Genomic DNA, 23,758 nt, shown 5'->3' with positions numbered 1-23,758 from the left:
TGAGCCACGAACTGTGCAAAAAGCTCTGCTTTGGCTTGATTTAGAAAAACATCAGGTACGGTATTCGATACATTTTATTTAGGGGCCAGGGCAAAGCAAAGGAAGTGGGCCCCTGGACCAGAGGAGGCTGCAGTCTCCAGCGAGCAGTCAGCACCGAACAAGGAGAAGCAGTTAAGGGAGCAGTTGAGAGGAAAGGGCGTGGGGGTCCACGGTGCCCGAAAGTTTGTTTGGTGGCCGAGAGTCCAGCCCTCTTCGCCCCCGAGACCCGCGCAACCGCGCGCGGAGGTTTCACTCCCCAAGATGGGCAGTGAGCGACTCGGCAACGGAGGAGCGTGCGCCCCGAGAGGGGGGAGGGCCGGAAAGCTTCCGCCTGCTGTTTGCACTTAAAGGTGTGTTGGGCTCGGGAGCGGCTTTTCCGGGGCTTGGCCAGCGCGCCCGCCACCTCCCGGCCGCCGTTGGCCGGTCCCTCCCTCCGCGGTTCGCCCTCTCCGGGCGCCGCGCCCCGGGCAGCTCCGCACCTGGGCCTCACCTCTGTCCTGCTTTCACCTCCCCGCGCCAGGCCTTTGCGCTTGACCCTTTAGAACCTGCGGCTTCGTTCCCCACGGCATTTCTCCCAGCACACCCCCCTCGCCCCCGCCACCCCAACCTCTCGGGTCCTTCCACGCGGGCGACCCGTCCCTCCGCGCCCTCGACGCCTCACCCTTTCCCGGTCCGGCCTCGGCTCCCTCTCTGGGTGGCCGCCGCCTCTTCCCCGCCCCTAGCGTCTCCCCCTCCCCTCCGCAATCAGCCAGCCATTGTCTCCCGCCCCCTCCTCCCCTTCCACCCCACCCCCCCGGCCCCGGGCGGCCTCCTCCCCCACCTCCTCTGCCACGTCGTGGTTTGAAGGAACCAATGGGCCGGCCCCGCCAGGTGTCTCTTACCTGCACCACGTGGGGGAGGGGGAAGGGGCGGGCAGGTAAGGCCACATCCCAAAACAGAAAAGCTTTTCAGCCATTGCGCGCCTCCCGGGGGTGCAGCCTCGGCTCCCAGCTTTTTGCATAGACGCACGGGGCCATTGAATTCAAAAAGGGCAGGCCTCCTTCGCCCTGCTTCCCACCCCCCTTCCTGCCCAGGGCGTGGAGCTCGGGCCAGGTGAGGGCTGGGGTGGTTGGTTACCGCCTTTTGCACCGGCGGCGGCGAGGAGGAGGGGGTGGGGTGGGTGGGCGCTCTTTTTTTTTTCCTTCGCAGAGATTTTAGCACAGGTTTTCCCCTCGTTCTCACGGCCGCCCCACCTCGCCGCCTCCCGACCCCCCTTCTCCCCCTCCCCACCCATCGTCATGACGGCGTCTCCGGATTACTTGGTGGTGCTCTTCGGAATCACGGCTGGGGCCACCGGGGCCAAGCTGGGCTCGGACGAGAAGGAGCTGATCCTGCTCTTATGGAAAGTCGTGGATCTGGCCAACAAGAAGGTATTTCTGCACGGTTGCTGTCCAAGGGATAGGCGTGGGGGCAGAAGCTGGTCCGAGTTGGAGTGAAGTAGGTAAACAACTGCTCTCGTTTGCCCACTTGTGAGGCTGGACCCGAGGTCTGGAGAATCCAAGGAGAAAACCAGACTTCTCTTCCAGCAGCTTTTGAACCAACCCTTTCAGCTCTCCAAAATCTGGCCCAGGTGGGGAGGCTGGGCGCCGCCAAGCTCTGTTCTCCTGCCGTCGGGGGCCTCCCGGCGGAGGCGGGGTGGGGTCCCTGGGGGGTCCGAGCGCGGACTTCTAGGGCTTTTTCGGACCTGATCAGGGTGGGGGTGGGGCTAGGGGGCAGGGTTGCACCGACCTCTCGGCTACCCGAGCCGCAGGCGACGCGCGAGCCTGGATTCTGAAGCCGGACCCGCCGGGAGGAGTGGGCCTTCCCCGCAGGGGAAGGGAGGGAGGAGGGTGAGGATGGAAGTCCCCGCGTTCAGGGAGGGGAAACTGACCCCCTGCTTCTTGTTTGTTTTCTTTTTCCCGGAGGTGGGACAGTTGCACGAAGTACTAGTTAGACCGGATCACTTGGAGCTGACGGAGGACTGCAAAGAAGAAACGAAGCTCGACGCCGAGAGCCTGTCCTCGGCGCCGCAGCTGGACCAAGCTCTCCGACAGGTGACAGCGCGGGGCCGCGCCGCCCACCCCATCCGCGGCGTCCGGGCGGCGTGCGTTGGTCCCCGTGGCGGGGTATCGAGACCCGGGCTGGGAGCCCTCGGTGGACTCTGGGCGGTGAAGTCGCTGTTCCTTGAAGCCTCCCAGCTGCCCGGGGTGGTGGTGGTGGTGTAGTTGCTCAGTCGTGTCCGACTCTTGCGACCCCATGGACAGTAGCCTGGCAAAGCTCCTCCGTGCATGGGATTCTCCAGGCAAGAATACTGGAATGGGTAGCTATTCCCTTCTCCAGGAGATCTTCCCGGCCCAGGGATCGAACCTGAGTCTCCTGCATTGCAGGCGGATTCTTTACCATTTGAGATTGGGAAGCCCAGCCCCCGGGGTCTTTGGGCCAAAACTTAGTTTTCCGGCAGTTTCCTGAATCGCTCCTGGGGCCCGATATCCGCTGGCTTATTCACCGGTCGTGTGTCTAGCGGAGCTGGAATCCGAGCTCCCCCAACCCCAGGCTGAGACCCCGCTGTGGTCTGCGGCTCTGCCCCCGGGGCAAGGGGCGCTGCGGTGCCGGCGGGCGGGCGGGCCTCGCGCGGAGAGCTAGAGGGGGGCCCCCTAATGGGTGGGAACCGCGGGGGTGGGGGGTTGCTGCTTGGTTTCAGGCTCCTGAATTTCCCCAAGGGTCCGGTTCCGGTTCCGTTTACATCTTTAGTGACCTTGGGCCCAGCGCCGGGAGGGTTTGTGGGCGCGACCAGGTGAGGCTGTCCCTTGGGTGGCCGCGAAAGTAGTGGAATCCCCTTAGCTGGGGTTGAGGTGACCCGAAAACCAGGATGCTGACGGGTACTGGACCGCGGCTAGGGCGGGGCGCTGAACACCTGTGCGCAGGTGAGTGTCCTGCGTGCTCCCGGCTTCTGCCCTAGAACAAAAGTTGCTAATTACAGGGGAAAGTTACCATTGCTGGGGTGTGTTACAGGAAACGTGATACTACGTTTAACAGAGTTCTATGTACCCATTTTTGTTGACTGGTCGGTCTCTAAGTCGTGTCCGACTCTTTGCGACCCCATGGACTGTAGCCCACCAGGCTCTTCTGTCCATGGGTTGTCATTTCCTTCTCCTGGGGATCTTCCTGACCCAGGAATCCAATCTGCGTCTCCTGCATTAGCAGGCGAATTCTTTACCACCGAGACACCAGGGAAGCCTTCTATATGCCTATTAGCCACATTTACTTCAGAAACTGGCATCTTTCTTTAAGTCTAGAGCGTCTTAACAGGAAAAAAAAACAAAACACCAGAGAATGATGTAATCAGAAGGCAATTTGCTGATGAAATGAGACCTCTGACTTAAAAAGTCTTGAATGGATTTATTACAAAAATGCAAGGAGGAGGGATGTTGAAGGATGCATTTACTAAATTCTTCTGTGGGTTAACTGAGGATTGATTGGAAAACTCCCCTGTCTAAAGGAAGCTGGAACGTTTGGAGGGACTAGGTCCTTCTAATGTTGCCCCAAGTAGTGGTGTTCTTTGCAGCTGTTAGCCGGGCTTTCTGGTTTTAAACAAGAGGGGCCACTTTTCAGAGTTTAGTGAGTCCTGCATCTTTTGCATCCCTCGATGTGTTTTGTTCTTTTCAGTTTAACCAGTCAGTGAGCAATGAACTGAATATTGGGGTAGGAACCTCCTTCTGTCTCTGTACGGACGGGCAGCTTCATGTCAGGCAAATTCTGCATCCTGAGGCTTCTAAGAAGGTAAGAGTACCCGTTTCCAGAAAAAAATGATTAGACCTTAGCAGTGGCTGGAGGCTTGAGCAGCGGTTTATCCAGGTTTCTCTATTTTAAAAATATGCATATGAGGAGTTAGTATGTCATGGGTACAGAATTCCAGTTTGAGATGATGACAAAGGAGTGGTGGTGACAGTTCCACAACAATGTGGGTGTATTTAATGCCTCTAAATTATACACTTAAAATTGTCAAAATGGTAAATATTGTATTATGTATATTTTACCACAATAAAAAATTTGCATCACTTTTATAGAAATATTTGAGGTAACAGTAATTTTATAGATACCCTTTGGTGACTTAAAAGTTTGTTTTTGTGTATGTTAAGTTTTAGAGAGGCTTGACACTCTCTTTTCCAGAGCATATTAGCTGAGTTTTTGACATTTAAAGTGGGTAAAACTGTAGTTAATACGTCGTGATATTCCCATCTGTGTAAAGGAGGGAGCAAAGAAAAATCTTTCAAATTAGAGTGTAATTCTAATGATTTCATTAAAAAGCTTTGTACTCTTTTAAGTAACTAGTAGCATACTGTGTTTTGTCTGCCTTTAAGTAAATGTGCAACTGATTGAATTTTGTATCAAAGTGATGGTGTCAGCCTCATCTTTTACCTTTACTCATCTTTCTGGTATGGAAAAAAGTATGAAATGAGAAAGATAACTATCTTATGTAGATGTGATTTCCCTTCTGGGGAAGAATACTGAGGGATTGAGAAAAAGTGGTACCCATAGACAACAAACCCAGTGTGACCAATTATTGTTAATATAGTTGATCTTATCAACTTAATTAGTTAGAGCTGTAACTTTTTATTGTGATAGGCAGATACTGAACTGGAAAAGATGGAAGTAAAATATTTTCATAAGGAAAGGTATGTGAGGTAAATCTTGCAATAAAAATTGTAGACTGGCAGTTGATGTCACAAGTGAGCAGTCAGTGCAGACTTCTTTTTACTCCAGCAGGGAAAGGAAAGAAATGAATGAAATGTATAATGACAACTTTAAAAGTTTAAGGGAGAAACTCAAGTTGCTGTATCATGAGTTTGGATAAAAACTCCTCTTTTTACAGCAACCTTAGTAATTGATGAAAAGAGGAGGGTTATTTGTTAGTTAAATGCTAAACAAATTGCTATACCCTCAATCCAGAAAAAGATACATATATGGAATTTTTTTCCCTTCAAACTCATATGAAGGATAAAATTTAATCTTTCTCTATTGGGCTGGAGTAAACCAGCAGTTTTTGTTATTTTAGACACACTCCTTTGGATGTGAGACAACCTCCAGAGACAAATTTTCCTGAGTAACTTCTGTTAAGATTTTGATAAAACTAAAACAATTAATTTAGCATCATAATGAAAATAATTCTGTTCATTATAGAAAAATAAGGAAATGGTAAAAAAAATAATCCATCTAATCAGAAAACAAAGTGGGTTTTTGAATGTGAACATAATTGAATGTGTTCTTTCAGATTTTTGAAAAAAAAAAAGCCTTGCTTTTACAAGGAGCATTCATACTACATAAATCTTTTAGCCTATTTTAAGTTTAATATAACATCAGTATTTTGTGTAAGCAGTAAAAAAAAATTCACTGTCTTAAATGGATATACCTATTTAAACCAAACTTTTATTGTTGGACTTTTGAGTTATTGTCATTGTAAACAGCTTTTAAATAAGCATTTTTGTAGGTAACCTTAAAAGATTCACAATTCAAGATTGCCTGTTTTGAAAACGTCACCATGATATACTGATACCTATTACAAATATAGCATAAACAAACCACATCTAATAGAATCCAATAAGGAAATTTAGAGACATTATTGCAGAAACATTACAGGTCACAAACATTAAAAAGTTTTTATATCCTTGACTTTATAATGTACAAGTTCCCAGTAAGTGAGCATAGACTGTCTTGAAGTTTTAAGACAAATCTAAAGTCACTGTAACAAAACTAAACTTTGAATATTATTCAGTGAGGATTTTTTTCCTTTGAGAAAAGTGACACAATAGTGTGATATTTGCTCTGACAACTGAGCTTTGTTTAATTACAAGAGTGATGCTAGTCAATAGGAACCATGTCTTCTTTGCCACTGAGATTTGTGAGATATTCTTTTAAGTCTAATTTGAGTTCTCAAGGTTTAGCCAGAATAATAATGGCCTGGAAAACTAATGTGGGACTGTAATTTGGCAGAAAAATAATCCTCTTCAGGTAATCAGGAATTTGCTATCTTATTCTAATTTTAGTGTGTGGAGTATGCTTTATCAGAACCCAGTATTTTAAGCTATGTTTTAATAGAAAACTAAATTTTGATAAAGTTTTAGGGTCCTAGGTCTAGACATATGTTGTAAACATGCATCTGTATGAAAACTGAGAGGACTAATATCGCTTCCTAAAAGTGCAGATGGTCTAACATAATTGTGGCTAGACAAAGAACATTGTATTATCAGACAGGAAATATAAAATATAGTAGCCTAAATGTTTATAGCTTCAGAACTGTTTTAGAGGAATACGTAGTGGAGCACAAATGTATAATCCATTGCCTTAAAATGAGTTATTTTTTTCTTGACACTTTTATATAGGATGTAATACTTTAACAAAAAATGAAGACACTGTTTAATTTAAAAAAAATTTTTAATTGTGTTAAAATATAATTACATTCAGTTCTTAGGTTCCTAATTGTTAGGGAATTACTGAACTAAATGTGTCTAATTAACAGTATCTACCTTGTCCTTCCTCAGAATGTATTATTGCCTGAATGCTTCTATTCCTTTTTTGATCTTCGAAAAGAATTCAAGAAGTGTTGCCCTGGTTCACCTGATATTGATAAACTGGATGTTGCAGCAATGACAGAGTGTATCCTTTAAGTGATGACTCAGGAATCATTTGAGAAGACAGCTCTAGGAAAACATGACAGTTCAAGAACCTTTAAAACAGTGTATGAAAATTCACTTGTTCAAAATTTGTCTCTTGTGCTAGGGGAAAACAGTACAATCAAAGTAGTTATAATTGACTGAATTTGAATGGTGTTCTACCTGGCGTTAGATGTTGATTTTTGTGAGGTGAACACATAAAATAGAATTCAATTTTGAATTATGGGAGTGGCTTGGTTTTGTTTATTTTGTTTTTTCATTTGATGAATTGTTGAATGTGAAGACCAGAATATTTTTTGCCAATTCTAAGGCCACTTATTCTTGATTATCTTGGTTTTGGTGTTTATTTCTGCTTCTTTTGAATGGATAAATGTTTTGGTTTTTAATTGTGGATGTATACTCTTTACAAACAGCTGTTCATCATTGGCACCCTGTTTAATCTCTGTTTTTCAGATACATGTAGATTGTGGTGATTACTATAAGTTATCTGTTGAGATGATAAAATGAGGTTGAGATTTTACCCCAAATTAATTCATTACCAAGCTAACATATCTGATGCATCATGTACTGTAAAAGTAGATTTTATAATCACAAATCTTGTCATGAATGACCCATCATCTTTCATACAGTAAGTCTTTAAAGTGCTAACTAATAAGCAATTATGTGCCAACTATCAGATGTAACACTGAGTAATAGAGGTGTTGGGGACCCACCCAAAGCCACTATGAGAATCATCATGAAGTCAGATTCAAGTTATTTTCAGGAACTTCTAAGTTACAGATGTTTATTCTTAAACTTCATTCTTTTTCAGGAGCTAAAGCCTGATTTTTATTTCAAAATTTCTTGATGAAAAAGATAGTTTGGATATTTTTCCTAACCATTTGTAAGCAGATCAAGCTCATTATTTGCTTTCTTGGAAATAGATAGCTAGAATTTTGCTGTAACTGATTTAGCTGCTCAGACGATAAAGAATCTGCCTGCCATGCAGGAGACCTGGGTTCAATCCCTGGGTTGGGAAGATCCCCTGGAGAAGGGAACGGCTACCCACTCCAGTATTCTTGGCCTGGAGAATTCTATGGACAGAGGAGCCTGGCGGGCTACAGTCCATGGGGTCACAAAGAGTTAGACACAACTGAGCGATTTTCACTGTTACTAGTTTAGCTCCCAGCAGTTGGGAGAAGGGTAGAATATGCTCATTTGAAGGAATTCTTCACAAGAGTTTTCATTAGAAGGTTGGGACAGTAGAGAAACATTTGTTATGTGTTTGGTTGGTTAGAGTGCTGTGTTGGTTAGCTTGGGCTGCCATAACAATACCCTAGACTGGTGGCTTATTAGCAACAAAAATTTATTTTCTCACAGTTCTGGAGCATGGAAAGTCCCAGATTAGGGTGCCATCATGGTCCATCTCTGGTGAGGGCTCTTTCTGGCTTTCAGATAGCTGTCTCCTCCTTGCATCTCACAATGGGGTCGGGTGGGGGCCTGGCACAGCCAGGAATGAGGTGGTTCTTTCCTCTCTTTATAAGGCCACAGGCCTAACAGGGCCCTTTCCTTGTGCCCTCATTTAACCTTAATTATCTCCTAAATAATTTATTCCCAGATAGTCACATTTAGTAGTTAGGGTTTCAACACATGAAGTTTGGGGAGGGACACAGTTCCACTGATAGCACGTGCTAAACCATTTAATGTGCTGGTACAAAATAATCAAAAGCTTATGCAAAGTATTAATAGATAGAGGAGGGAAAGTCTAATAGAAAAAGATAATTTGAATAGGAAAGGCAGTATTCGGGTTTATCCCTGATCACCCAGTTTTCTCTTTTAGCAAAGAAAATCTTTCTTTAGTAATGATAAGTCAGATATTAGTAAAAATTTGCATAGCTACAAACAAGAGGTTCTTACCTTTAGGTATTCTGGTTTTTTTCAATGTATTTTCAGTTGAGAGTTAACTTGTTAAAAGCTTACCCATTTTTTCTCCTTGGTTTCTTAAGAGCTTAACATATATAAGATTTGGGTTTCAGTAAACATCTTCAGTATGGTAACCTGGGCTTTTTACTTGCTCTATGCTGTATTATCTGGGTTTCCCTAGTGGCTCAGATGGTAAAGAATCTGCCTGCAATGCAGAAAACCTGGGCTTGATCCTTGGATTGGGAAGATCCCCTGGAGAAGGGAATGGCTACCCACTCCAGTATTCTTACCTGGAGAGTTCCATGGACAGAGGAGCCTGGTGAGCTACAATTCATGGGTTGCAAAGCGTCAGACACGACTGAGCAACTAACACTTTCACTTTTCACTTCATGCTATATTACCTACACATTTATGCTCCATACTCTTTAAAATTTCTATATACCTTTGTATAATTTTTGCATTATTTGACCTTTAGGTGAATGCGTAATATGCTATGCTGTTTTTTTCTGTCATTCCTTTTCATTCTAGCTCCATAAATATTTGTTGGCAGTTTTGGGGTTGTTTTGTTTGTTTGTTTGTTTCCCCAAAATACCATAGAACTGAGAATCGGAAATATTTGACTACAGTAAACAGGTGAATTATGAATAAAGCTAAGTTAGGCTCCATTTCAGGCACGTGTGTGTGCTCATTTGTGTCAGACTCTTTTGCTACCCCATAGACTGTGGCCTCACAGGCTCCTCTGTCCATGGAATTTTCCAGGCAGACATACTGGAGCAGGTGACCATTTCCTACTCCAGGGGATCTCCCTGACTTGTGGATCAAACCTCAGTCTCCTGCATTGGCAGGTGGATTCCTTTGCAGTGAGCTACCTGGGAAGTCCTTCTCTAGTTCCTCGACCACGGATCAAACCTAGGAAGGTGGGCTCTTAGCCCCTGGGCCACCAGGGAAAGTCCCTCAAGCCTCACTTTTATTTATGGTATTTCCCAGTGAAACCTTTGTGAACCCTGGATGTAAAAGAAGCAGTATGACCGCTTTGATAAAAGGTTTAGGCATTTCTTGTATGCAATCCTGGTTCTCATATTAGCACTTATTTTCCTCCGAACCACTGCTGGAGTTAATGTTAGAGCCTCTCTGAGTTATTCCAGCTGCAGTTTTGTTACCTGCTTTTTTGAGTTATGCAGTCCTAAGTAGAGAGAAGACCTCACTTAGCAAGTGAACTATGGCTGGCATTTTGTAATCAGGTGAAGTGGTAAGGGTGTAATGATAGGAATTGGGGCCCATGTCATTTTTTTTTTTTAAAGGAAGAAATTTATCATGGATCCCTTGGGAGAAATTAATTCTACTTGTCCCCTGCTAGAAGTCCATTTTGATTATGAGGCTGTTTGTATGACTTACCTGTGTGTGTGTGTGTTTTTTTTTTTTTAAGATAAAACCTATTTCCCCCACAATCTTGAGTGGAATTACTTCCTCCTGGTTTCTTAACCTATTTGTTTGTTAGTTTTGTTATTCATGAGCTGATTTATTCTCGTTAATCAAGACCTCTACCACTGTTTATTTCATTTTACCAAGGCTTTACTGAGAATTCATTTAAAATGAAGTATGGCCTTATCCAGAGAGCAGGTGAAAGTAGAGAACTGTCGATTGGAGTTTATTGTTTATCCCAGTAATAGCCTCCCAAGAGCCCAGTGGAGGGAAGTATTGCCTCCCTTTTATAGCTAGGGAAACTGATGCTTTGAGGTTTTGTCTTAAGTTAGAAATGGCAGCATTTGAACCTGAGTCTGATTGCAAACGTCCTGCTTGTTAACTAGGGGATAAAATTATAGAATTTGTAAAGATTATTTGACCAGTGGGTTGCCTATTTAAATAGATTATCTCCTTTATAAATTTATATTGTTTCCTGAGACTGTTAATATTCGGGGGGAAAGGGAAGTTAATTTTGTAAAATTTCAATCCAGTTGAAGGGTGTTACATCCATATATGCTGTTTGACATTAGCAAATGCCATTTCACTAGTGCAGCTTTACAATATCACAGTAAAAAAAAAAAATCACAAAACCACTCTTGTCTGCCCATCCAAGTGTTAGCAGGAGTGTGTCTTTGTGTGTGTGTGTTTCACCGCTTCGTGATAGGAATAAACCATACATGTTTGTGTGGGCGTGCTACTAACGGTTGCTGCTGCTGCTAAGTCACTTCAGTCGTGTCCGACTCTTTGCGACCCCATAGACGGCAGCCCACCAGTTTCCCCCGTCCCTGGGATTCTCCAAGCAAGAACACTGGAGTGGGTTGCCATTTCCTTCTCCAGTGCATCAAAGTGAAAGTGAAGTCGTTCAGTCATGTCCAACCGTCAGTGATCCCATGGACTGCAGCCTTCCAGGCTCCTCCATCCATGGGATTTTCCAGGCAAGAGGACTGGAGTGGGGTGCCATTGCCTTCTCCAACTAACGAGGTAACAGTGGCCTATTTTTCCCATATATTAAAGATGGACGTAATAGCCTTACTGACAGAGTGGTAAGAACACGAGGTCTGGGGTCAGATTTCCTGGGGGTGAATTTACTGGACCTGCAGCCTCAGTTTCCCCATCTTGAAATGGGCGTAACTATTGTAAGGAATAATGCTGTGGTTCACGCAGCCACTCAGGCACTGTCTGCCTACCATGCACTCTCCAGTGTAGACTGGGTTGTTGAGTGTCATAGAAAAAGAAAGCCAGCTGCCGATGACTGAAAGGACTTCCTTATTGATTTAGGACCTTATCTAAACTATTTTACACCTAAATATTGTTTTCTAACCTTGTGTGAGACTGGGTATAGGCCTTTTAACATGTCAGCTACATGTTAGTACAGGTAAACTTAAGGGTTAATTTAGCTTCTCCATTGTAAAATAGTGTGTGTGAATGTGGTTCATTCTGTGCTTACGTGCTTGTTTTTATAATATTTATTTTTAATTGATAGTTTTGCAATATTGATTTCTGTCATACATCAACATGAATAGCCATAGATGTACTTAAGTCGTCTCCCTCTTGAGTCTCCCTCCCGCCCATTCCCACCCCTCTAGGTGACCGCAGAGCCCCAGTCTGAGTCCCCTGAGTCATAAAGCAGATTCCCATTGGCTCTTTATTACTTATGTTAATGTACGGGCAACCGTGCTCCTCTCTCCATTTCTCTCTCCCTCCTCCCCCGCCCTTTGTCCATAAGTCTGTTCTCTATGTCTGCATCTCCATCGCTGCTCTTGGAACAGGTTCGTCAGCGCCATCCTTTTAGATTCCATATATATGCATTAATATATACTATTTGATTTTTTGACTTCACTCTGTATAATAGGCTCTAGGTTCATCCACCTCATTAGAACTGACTCAAGTGCATTCCTTTTTTAGGCTGAGTAATATTCCCTTGACCACAGCTTTATCCATTCATCTGGCAATGGACGTCTAGGTTGCTTCCATGTTCTACTGCTACTACTACTACTAAGTCGCTTCAGTCGTGTCCGACTCTGTGCGACCCCATAGGTGGCAGCCCACCAGGCTCCCCCGTCCCTGGGATTCTCCAGGCAAGAACACTGGAGTGGGTTGCCATTTCCTTCTCCAATGCGTGAAAGTGAAGTTGCTCAGTCGTGTCCAACTGTTAGCGACCCCATGGACTGCAGCCCACCAGGCTCCTCCGTCCGTGGGATTTTCCAGGCAAGAGCACTGGAGTGGGGTGCCACTGCCTTCTCCTGTCTTTTCAGTTTTGGTTTCTTCAGAGTATATATACCCTAGAAGTGGTATTGCTGGGTAATATGGTGGCTTATTTGGTTTTTTATTTTAAAAAATGTTTTGGTTTCGCTGGGTCTTCATTGCTGCGAGAAGTCTTTCTCTAGTTGCGATGTCTGGACTTGTCATTGTGGTCGCTTCTCTTGTTACAGAGCATGGCCTCTGGAGCACAGGCTTGGTAGAGGCTTGGGGGCTTAGTTACTCTGAGGCATGTGGCATCTTCCAGAGCAGAACCTGTGTCCCCTGCATAAGCAGGCAGATTCTTAACTACCAGGGAAGTCCACTTATTTGTTATGATTAGTTGAACTGGATCTTCATGGTTGCACACACCTTCGTTGCCCTTCTTAAAAAAAGAGGCAAATGCTGAATCCTCGCTGGTATCTTTTTGCATATGAAAGGCGTTTAAAATATCACCTAGTCAAGCTGGGTTACTAGTTGACCTTGTTAGCTGAAGTGGGGAAGAAATTATCTTTGGCACCACAAGGCCATGATGTGAGCCAAATCGGCCAGTAGTCTGGTTTGTGGTGTGTAATAAGTTAAAGTGACTAGAAATACTGTATATTCTTGGCCAGCACTCAGAGTTGTTATGTTAATTTTATGTGGTTTATTTTGATTACAAAATGGTTTACTTTTAAAATGTGAGTTTGGGAATTTTAGGATAGTTGTTTTGTTGTAGAAGGCTTTTCAAAACATTATCATGGAGTCTCTTTCCTAATTTGTTTATCCCATTTAAATGTCTTTTTCTAAGGTAGAAGTTTTTCTTTTATTTTGCTTTGGCCCCTACTTCCAGCTTATTTCTTCAGAGGTATAACTGACTTGTCAGTTCTGTGCTTTTGTTAACAATAATATCTCCTGAAGTGGTAGTTGTTAGGATGAATCTCATTTTTCTCTCCCTCTTAGAAAGTGTAGGCTTCTGCGGAAGAGTTAAAGTTACAGGTATATGTTCCCCAGCATTTATTATAAAAAAAGTTTTTGTTGCTTTTAATCTTAGTTATATTCTTTTACAGTGGCATTCTTATTTGCTTCTTTCAAAGCTTACTTTAAAATATAGCAAATTACTTATACAACCTGTTTTGTTATTTCATTTTATTTTATTTTGGGCACTCAGTGTGACTTGAGGAATCTTAGTTCCCTGACCAGGGATTGAACTATGCCCCCTGCAGTGGAAGCACAGAGTCCTGTCCACTGGACTGCCAGGGAATTCCCTAGAACCCATTTTTTTAAATTATGCAACTCATATAAGGGTAATTTATCACTTTCCCTTTTTTCCTTCACATAATTGTAGGAAATTCAGTTCTTATTTGGAGCACTGTTTCAACTTTTTTGTGGTCTGTTCCTTTGTTCCTTTAGCACAGGAATTTTATTGAAAAATGTCTGTCTGGCAATATAGGCAGCTGTGTTAGACTATAAAAAAGTAAACAGAATGGGAAGAAGGAAACTTTGTCTTTGGCGGGAGGTGGGGGCTACTGTTTAATGGCAATGAAAAATGGCTTTGAGTTGGAATTTTGAATTGTGATGCAATTTTAACATGGTTTAAATTTAGTTGCTCCACAATGCCTTTGTTTTATATGTGTGCTTTCTCCTCGAAACTAAAAACTTGTTTTAAACTAGTTTTTAAAAGATGCTATTTACCAGGGAAAATTGAGTGTTCTGCAATGACATGTGTCGCCTTTCAGGCCATCAGAAAAGGGAACTTCCTTTGAATGGATCAATTATACTGAGGTGCTCTGTAAAATTTCTCTCTGAATTCTGCCTTCAGATAGTATAAGCATGGGTTAAGCCCTGAAATGTTTCATTGACGTGGCACCCTCAGTTCAACTACCAGCGAGGTCTCCAAAGGGCTCCGAGTTCTGTGTCAGTGCAGCCCGAGCTCAGGTGTAGGCCGAAACGCTCATTCTGTTCCCACATGTCTGGCTTTACCCTTCCGCATTTGCTCACGGCATGTCTCATTTGTAGAGCTGGCCAAGCCTGTTGGTGCTGTTGCGGCCGCCTCGAGGGCAGAATGAGTAAGCTGCATGACGAACCATAAATCAGGAGGCCCAGACTCATCTTTCCTTCCCTCAAGATCAGACGCGCAGCAGGTCATTCAGTATACAATTATGAATTGATAGCAGAAAGAATCGGTACTCAATGTGTTTTTCTCACTCTCCTGTATGTGGTGTTCATGTTACGTGCTGGTAAGAATTACTCAAAACTGAATGAATCTTCCAAAGACAGTGGTGTGGCTGAGTGGGTGGTTTGGGCATGCAGGAGGTTGGGTGACTTAAGAGTTGCTCGGAGCTCAGAGCTGCTGATCTTCCCGGTGTGTGATGACTTGAAGGGGAAACATGTTGGGACCTGTTCTGTGGAGCCAGGTTAGCCAAATGTCTACGGCACATTCTTAATTCAAAAATTCGAGTTCAGTAAAATCTTCAGGTGCAGATCTATTCTACACAAACAGGGTACTTCACGTTGTTACTTCTGATCTTTTTCACTCGGCTTTCATATATTTATTTGGTTAATTATTGTTTTATTACGTGTATTATTCCGAAAGTGGTTTCCATATGTTCGTTTTAGACTTAAACTAGATAAAACGCCTTCTCAGCTTTAGTACAGCTGAGAGGATGTCTGCTTACATGTAATCCGAGTATTCTCAGGTTCAGACTGTAGTGCAGACGGGATCATGACCCCTGCTAGAGAATTTAGTCACTTAGTCCTCTTTTCTGTTTGTAGCCAATCAACAGTGTTGTGGTAGTTTCGGGTTAACAGTGAAGGGACTCAGCCATACATATACATGTCATATATGCATTTAGAAAGCTTCTCACAAACTTGCTCAAAACAAATTAAACAGAGCTGTTTATCTCGGGGTGGCGAATTGCATACACAGAGTCAGATCAGAACTGTATGAGAATTCCAGCTCCATTACTTACCAGTCTGAAGACTTGAGTGAGTTACAGAACTTCTCTCTATCCTGGTTTCATCGTCTGTTTGGCTTCACTGTCATCCACCTGGCAGGGCTACTGCAAAAGCATAGGCGGAAGTAGTGTTTGGCACAAAATGGTATGTAATAAATATCTCTGTTTATGTCAGTAGAATCTTAGAAGTTAATAGGTGCTGTGGTAGATGGAAAGAGATCAGAGGAAAGGGAACCTGTGCCCAGGAAATGCAAAGTAGAGTTGACGAGAGTCATAGTAATATTGTATAGAAATAGTATCTAATCAACTCAGATTGATGGTTGTGACCTCGAGCAGTTAAAGGAGGCTTTGGTGCTGAGTGGGAGTGACCCATGGTCTAATTTGGTTAAGGGATTATGAAGATAAGAGGATTTTATAGGGGAGTTACCTGAGCAAAGGTGAGAAGGCTTATGCTTCTTGTCATTTACAGAAGAGAAAAAACTGGTTTGAGTGGAGCATACTCTCCCCATCCAATTCCTTCAAAGATTAGTTTTCCTCCAAGATTCTACTTTGGGATAGAACGTTACAATGTGGCAAATATTTCTGCAGCACTCTCTATTCTTGGCAGTTTTATTCTTCCAAATCAGAAGTTAGCAATCCTATTCACTAAAGGGCTAGAGAGGCCATGTTTTAGATTTTGGAGGCCACATACAATCTCTTCTCATTCTTCCTTTACAATCGTTTTAAAAACAGGAAAGCCATACTTTTCTCTGGGCTGCCCAAAAATTGAATGAGGGTCAAGGGCTGCCTTTTGCTGTGTTTTCATCCATGTTCCTTAAGGTATAGGGTGTGTGTCTCTGCTGATCGGGGTTTTGCCACAGCATCAAATTGCCTTATGCATTGTTTCCTTGGTCAGATATCTTTAAACTTTCTGTCCAGTAATGATCTCCTACATATAAAATTTTTCTCTGAATCAGTAGTAAGGGGTTAAGTTGCCACTCTTTGGAACTGTTAGTTTTTAATGCTGTTTTTCAACCAGGGCTAGATTTTGCTCACCTGGGGACACTTGGCAAAAATCTGGAGACTTTTTTTTGGTGGGGGGAGGAGACATTTTTAATTGTTGAAACTGAGAGTAGGTAGAGGTTAACATGGTACTAAAAATCCTGTAGTACACAAGACACCATCCCCACTCCCAACAAAGATTTATCCGCCCTACATGCCACTGATGCTGAAGTTGAGAAACCCTGCCTTTATGATGGATGGCATTGGTCTCTGTTTCTTGGATATCCTTCTCTTTACTTCATTGTAGGCCCTTACAAGAGGGAAAGTGTCATAAGAATTGCAGGGTTCCGGACGATTGGTGGCATAGTTTACATGATACTTTATGGCTAGTCCCAGCTCTTATTTCTTAGTTCTGTAAAGGCCCTTAAAGGCCCTCCCATCTCCCCAGAAAACTTAGTGCAGTTGCCTTCCTAAAGCATCTTCATCCTTTGGCTCCAGTTTTTCTGTCCTGTCATTACATTCTTTGAAAATGGCCCTAAATTAATAAATACAGTGCAGTCTGCCAATGATGATCATTTTTTTTAAAGCTTATTTCGCATTGGGGCATAGACAAACAATGTTGTGATAGTCCCAGGTAGCAGGGAAGGGACTCAGCCACACACATACATGGATCCATTCTCCCCCACACTGCCCTCCCATCCAGGCTTCCACGTAACATGGAGCAGAGTTCTCTATGCTATACAGTAGGTCCTTGTTGGTTATCCATTTTAAATACGGCAGTGTGTCCAGGCAACTGTAAGTTCATTCTCTAAGTGTGTGAGTCTTTCTGTTTTATAAGTTCGTTTGTGTCGTTTCTTTTTAGATTCTCTATGTAAGGGGTGTCATACAGTATTTCTCCTCTTCATTCAGTATGACAGTCTCCAGGCCCATCCATGTTGCTGCAGATGGCATTGGTTCATTCTTTTAGTGGCTGAGGGATAGTTCACTGTGTATATGTAGCACGTCCTCTTTGTCCATTCCTCTGTTAAGGAGGATTCAGGCTGCTTCCAGGCTATCAGGTTGCTGTTGTCAGCAGTGCTCCTGGGAATGTTGGGGTGCATATATCCTTTCAGATCATGTTTTTCTTCAAATGTACGTGCTCAGTGCTTCAACTGAGCGCACCCAAGCACGTTCTGTTTTGGGGCTTCCCAGGTGGCGCTAGTGGTAAAGAACCCGCCTGCCAATGCAGGAGACAGACTCGGGTTTGATCCCTGGGTCAGGGAGATCCCCTGGAGAAAGGCATGGCAACACACTCCAGTATTCTCGCCTGGAGGCAGAGGAGCCTGGTGGGCTACAGCCCACAGGGTCACACAGAGTCCGACGCAGCTGAAGCGACTGAGTACGCGCAAGCAGGAACATATGCCCAGGAGTGGGATTGCAGGGTCCTGTGGTAGCACTGTTTTAGTTTTTTTAAGGAATCTCCCTACTGTTCTCCGTAGTGGCTGTATCGATTTACATTCCCACCAACAGTGTAGGGGGGTTCTTCTCTCCACACCCTCGCCAGCATTTATTGTTTCTGGATTTTTTTTATTTTTTTTGATGATACCTATTCTGGCTGGTGTGAGGTGATATCTCATTGTAGTTTTGTAGTTTTGATTCCCATTTCTGTAATCATTAGTGATGTTGAACATCTTTTCATGTGTCTCTTGGCCATCTGTATGTCTCCTTTGGCGAAATGTCTTACTTAGGTCTTCTTCCCATTTGTTGATTGACTTGTTTATTTCGATGTTGTTAGGCATCAGGAGGTGTTTGTAAATTTTGGAAACCAGTCTGTTGACAGTCGTATCATTTGCAAATATTCTCTCCAGTCTGTGGGTTGCCTTTTGGTCTTGTTGTTTCCTTTGCTGTGCAGAAGCTTTTGAGTTGAAGTAGGTCCCCGTTTCTTTACTTTTGTTTTTATTTCCCTTATTCTGGTAGATGGGTCAAAAAAAGATGCTGCTGCAGTCTCTGTCAAGAAGTGTTCTGCCAGCGTTTTCCTCTTAAGAGTTTTATTGTGTCTGGTCTTATATTTAGGTCGTTAATCCATTTGGGGCTTCTTTGTGTGTATGGTGTTAAAGAATAATCTAATTTCATTTTTTTACAAGCAGTTGCCCAGTTTTCCCAGCACCATCTGTTGAAGAGACCATTTCCAACATCGTGTCGTCTCGCCTCCTTTGTCATAGATTGACCAAGGACAATCATTTTAATGACCCCGGTCAGCGGTCATTACTCGGTTGCTTGAACATCTGGGATTGGTTTTCTAATCCCTCAGTGGGCAGCACATTTATTTCATCACTCGGTGATTAATGTAAAGACGGAATGCAGAAATTACCATTTTAGCTTGATTATCCTATGAATACACAAATAGGCATCTGGTGAGCTCAGATGTTTTTTTAGTCATAAAGTGACCCTCTTAAAGTGTCCTTATCGTGGGTTATGAAAGTCGGTCACCTAAAATCAAGGAGCTTCAAGTATTAAATGCCTGCTTTGTGTCCTCAGCTTGTTTTATCTCAATTTAATCTTCACAAAAGTCCAGGAAGGTAAAGGTGATCACAGCTTTGGCTTTACAAATAGCATGAAGTTTAGTGGGGTTAAGTAATTTGCCAAGGAACGTATGGCTGCCTTTCTATATGCAGTATATTTAACTACAGAGAAATGTAACTGGTTGAGAGAAAAATGAATTTGCCTAGTGTGGGGAAAAGCAATGCGATGTCTCTTTATTGGAGAAGGGAAAGAGGAAGCTGATGGGAAGGAAATAGCAAAGGATTTTGCATTGAGAATAGAAAAGAATATTACTCATTCAGAAGACTGAATTCTTGGTGGGAAAGAGATCTCTGAGTTGTTTTTGCGCTGTATCCTCTTTGTTCACAGTTAAATGATACCTACTTTTTATTAATATTTGTCTTCATTTTTTACCCATATTACAAAATAACCAGTCAGAAAACATTTTTATAAAACATTTTAGCAACCACCACACAGATGGCTGTTTTCATTTTAAACTCGAGAAAAGGTGGTCCTATAGTATTATTTGTTATGCGCATTGTACTACACTATAAAACTTATAACAAAGTGAATTCATGACAAAGTGACGATAGCACTGAAACTTGAAAATAGAAGAAATGAACCATTTTAATGACCGTTGGCTTTCTAAGGTAACTATTTTGACAAAGTCACATGCTTTAGACTGCAAATTCATAAAACCTGGCAGAAACCTCTTTTGGTTGCATCTTCAACACAACTTGAGCCATGCATTTCTTAAAAGTCATGTTTCGTGGCTTATCCAGACAGTGTACTCACTGTTGGCCCTGAGTACTGGAGTTGTTTCTACACATCGACTCTGAAAAGACAAGCATTTGTTGCCATCCAAGATAGCTGTGTTATGGGACTCCAAAAATCTTGTAAAAAGGAGTTCAGGATAAAAATAGTATCAGAGATACAATGTTGTCAGTAATCCGAAAAGTTTTTGAACATTAGGCTTAAAGCCATTTAATACCTTGTGATTCTGGTAGATGTAACTATATCTTTAGGTCAGCATGGTTGTTGCCTGTGTGTGCTATAGAGGTAAGGGAGGGATTCTGTTAATTTCACTGTACACTTCATGGTTTGACAGTAAAGTGCTCATTATTCATGCATTCTCTACCCCTCAATAAACATTTTATTCCTGGTATTATTCCTCAGGACAGAATTGTTTGGCCATCTTAGTCCAAAGGGGCAATTGGGTACTTCAGGAACTGTGGGTGAAGTCCAGGCTGATGGGAAACAACTATTCTGAGATTTCAAAGAATTTTCAATCTAGATGCATTTTACTTGCCTTCCTGGCTCCAAAATCCTTTTCTATTTCCTTCCCATCAGCTTCCTCTTTCCCTTCTCCTGGCTCGTTTAATTTGGGGTTAAAAGCAAGCTCATTTTACCTCTCCAAAATATTTCCTTAACTTAATTTCCCAGGTTTAAATTTTGAGAAGAATAGTTCAGCCTCCCGGTATGGAGCATCTCAAGTTGAAGATATGGGAAATATAATCTTAGCAATGATTTCAGACCCTTATAGTAAGTATTGGTATTATAACAATGGGAACCCAGAATCTGATCCTATCCACTTTCTGTCACCTGTGCTTCTGAGTCCCATTCTGTCCCCCCCACCTCCCCCCTCCCCCCCCGCAACACACACTTTCAGCTTTCTCTCCAGCTAAAAGGATGACTTGTATGTTCTCATTTTAGATCACAGGTTTTCAGATCCAGAGAGAGTAAATTACAAATTTGAAAGTGGCACTTGGTAAGTACTTGCATACTACTCCATTGGAGTCTTTCAATGTATTTGTATTCATATTGTGGTATTTAACTCCCCTTATATTTTAGTGACTTTACTGACCCTTTTGGCTATCCTTTTTCTACTATCCATTTTCTACTATTATATCATTCATTAAAGGAGATTGTGATTTAAAGTGAACTTGGATATTGGGATTAACATTTAATGAAATATTTGTATCCTTGGTCACTATGACCTTAGGGACATCTTGTGTTCCTATCTGTGATTTTGAGTTTATCCTCTCTGAACTGTCCATCCTCCCTGGAAAATTTCCAAGGGGGGAAAATCATAGGGCTTAAAAGAGTTCACAAGGTTTTTACTGAGATAATTTTAAGTATGTTCTATCAGCTCCTACTTTAAAGCACAGAAAATAACTGGGGAGAAGTATGAAATGGTGGTATCTCTGTTTGTGATCACAGGTAGACCTATTTGTACATCACTGCACTGGGTTGCATGAGATTACTCGGTACCTGAAGTGAACAGAAACTTCTGACATCTTTGCCCATTAGAGAGACACTGAGGCCTATTTAGCTGTGGGAAACGTGACTCATTAAGAAAATGTCCTCATAGTACTGAAAATAAAAATATGGGAGGAATAGAACATCAAAAGATGTCAAAATATAGAATAGGTGATTTACAAATGACTCATTAAGGTATGGGAACTCCCAAGCATTTTCATAAACACTCTGTGATGCCTCTCTGTTTGATAGGGGTGATATTTTAATGGCAGACTTCTGACCATGTGCACGCATTACTGATGTGGGCTAATTACCAGCTTTATGGGAATGTTAAATTTTTGCCGTCAAGCTGGATCTAAACCCCACTGGTGTACTGGCCAGATCAGAGAATGAGTTTAAACCTATGCTTCTCAGCTCTAGGAACTTACAGGCCATCAGGGTGTTGGGAGGATTTTTCTTCCTATGAATTGATCTCGGGTTCTTGTGAGAACAAGGAAGCAGCAACTTAGCTGATAAGGCAGTTTGCTGGGTGAGCAAGCTGTGCTGAACTTGCATAGGCCGTTGGCCTTTTTGTAGTTACCCACCTAAAGAGTACTTTGAACTATATACCCAGAGAATTTTTGAAGTTACGAAGTACAGTGGGCAGTATGACAAGTCTGTCTGAACTCCAAATGAAGAATAGCTCAAGTGCAAATAGGCCGGTTGTCTTAGGAGGGGGTAGTAGGTCAGACTGCCTAGCGTTAATCATGTAAGCTGAAGTTTTGCTTGATCCACAGCAGCAAGATGGAACTTATTGATGACAACACAGTAGTCAGGGCACGAGGTTTACCATGGCAGTCTTCGGATCAAGATATTGCAAGATTCTTCAAAGGACTCAATATTGCCAAGTTGGTTTTTCCTTAATCTCTATTTGACTTAACAGTCCCAAGGGGATAAATAGATATTGTGTCATTTTCCTCCTCACTGTTGTTTTTTTCTCCCCCATTGTTTTCTGTTCGGTTATTTTTCAAAGGGGCGGTGCAGCACTTTGTCTGAATGCCCAGGGTCGGAGGAACGGAGAAGCCCTGGTTAGGTTTGTGAGCGAGGAGCACAGAGACCTGGCTCTGCAGAGGCACAAGCACCACATGGGGAGCCGGTACATCGAGGTACGTCCTCAACCTGACAGGTGACGTCTGACAAGCCTGGCGTCTTGAATGAGTGTGCGCATCAGAAGCCTCAGAAACTGCGTTTCATTTCCCTTTGTCTTTCCTTAGGTTTACAAAGCAACAGGTGAAGATTTTCTTAAAATTGCTGGCGGTGAGTACCTTTCATACACTGTGGCTATATTGAGAAGGATCTAAAATTTTACTTATATACCAAAGGCAGATAAACACAATCATGAATGCTTTTTTACTCCCAATGAAATATAGGAGTTGACGTTTATTCTTTTGACAGGAGGAAGAAATATCCAGTGGTATCAGGTAGTGTAACACTTGTCCTAAGGCTTAAGTCAACCAACTGTAGTTAAATAGCAATTAAACATACTACTTCTATACAAAGGCCAAAGGGTACATGTAAAGTCATGTACAAAGGGAAAGAGTCGTTCATGAACGAAATTAAATAGTCTGAAAACTTTCAAACAGCCATAACAGCCGTACCCAAATGCCTGGAATCGTTGCATATCTGCTTCTAATTTTTCTCTCAACTTCATAACTCATCAGTGGCCAGGAACATGGTAGCTTTCTGGCTTCTAGTATTTTAGAATACGTGATGTTTGAAGTAACATGGTCAAAAAGAAGTAGGAATAGGAAGTCTTGATCTAATTCTGGAGTGATTTGTAACTAAAACCTAAAAATAATAGATTAAAAATGTCAACTGTGGTTTGTGCAGCAGATGTTTTTCTTTGCTCATATTGCTTTAATTTCCTTTCTCCTTTTAGTATATTATGAATATCTTCTTAAATATCTCAATGTTCCTCAGTGCTCATTGCCAGGCTTCCCAGGTAGCGCTAGTGGTAAAGAATCCACCTGCCAATAAGGAGAGGCACAAGATGAGGGGTTGATCCCTGGGTTAGGAAGATCCCTTGGAGAAGGAAATGGCAACTGACTCCAGTATTCTTGCCCAGAAAATCTCATGGACAGAGGAGCCTGGTGGGCTACAGTCCATGGAGTCACAAAGAGTTGGACATGATTTAGCACACATATGCAATTATATTTACCATAATTTTTTATGAAAACAATCATATTGGAAATAAGCTCCAATTGCCCAACTTTTCACTCGATAAGTATGTTGCAGTGAATATTTATCTCTGTATGTGCCACTCATTAAGATAAATTCCTAAAAACGGGATAACTAGATCAAAGAATATGGACATCTTAAGGGGCTTTGGACACATATTGCCAAAATATGCTAAAGTGGCTTTCACTTAAATACAAAGAACTTTTATGCCCCTTATCATTTTGTTATTTATCCCTGATAAAAATTTTTTACAACTGTAAAACTTGTAGTAACAACATTCTGTTAATACAGTTTGCTGATATATTTCTTGCACTTATTTCTTGAAATAAACCAAGGCTTCCAAGCTAAAGACTTCAAGTTAATAGGGTTTCCAATGTTTGATATTCATTGGGGATAAAGTATATTTGGAAATGCTATGGTCCTGAGGTTCCATGGTAGATAACATTGTACATCGCAGGTGGCAAAGTTGACTGAGTGTTTGAGTATTTGCTACAAGGCAGCATTGTACAAAAT

General features: G+C 42.6%; 1 protein-coding gene across 6 annotated transcripts in view; it reads left to right on the top strand.

The window, feature by feature from the left end:
* Positions 1-1,196: 1,196 nt before the first annotated feature.
* Positions 1,197-23,758, top strand: part of ESRP1 (epithelial splicing regulatory protein 1) — a 59,263-nt gene continuing 36,701 nt past the window's right edge. For 5 of the 6 annotated variants that reach the window (XM_040261051.1, XM_040261048.1, XM_040261052.1 and 2 more), the window contains exons 1-9: positions 1,197-1,448; positions 1,983-2,111; positions 3,724-3,837; positions 6,597-6,711; positions 20,213-20,311; positions 20,483-20,537; positions 21,805-21,915; positions 22,041-22,173; positions 22,282-22,324. In XM_040261051.1, the coding sequence (XP_040116985.1) occupies positions 1,317-1,448; positions 1,983-2,111; positions 3,724-3,837; positions 6,597-6,711; positions 20,213-20,311; positions 20,483-20,537; positions 21,805-21,915; positions 22,041-22,173; positions 22,282-22,324 (931 nt within the window). In that variant the 5' untranslated portion in view covers positions 1,197-1,316. The remainder of the gene's footprint in view (positions 1,449-1,982; positions 2,112-3,723; positions 3,838-6,596; positions 6,712-20,212; positions 20,312-20,482; positions 20,538-21,804; positions 21,916-22,040; positions 22,174-22,281; positions 22,325-23,758) is intronic. The other variant, XM_040261049.1, reaches the window with a different exon arrangement.

The sequence above is a fragment of the Oryx dammah genome, unplaced genomic scaffold (genome assembly GCF_014754425.2).
Source record: "Oryx dammah isolate SB20612 unplaced genomic scaffold, SCBI_Odam_1.1 HiC_scaffold_19, whole genome shotgun sequence".
In the NCBI taxonomy this organism is placed as follows: Eukaryota; Metazoa; Chordata; class Mammalia; order Artiodactyla; family Bovidae; genus Oryx; species Oryx dammah.
This window is presented reverse-complemented; position numbering and strand designations above follow the sequence as displayed.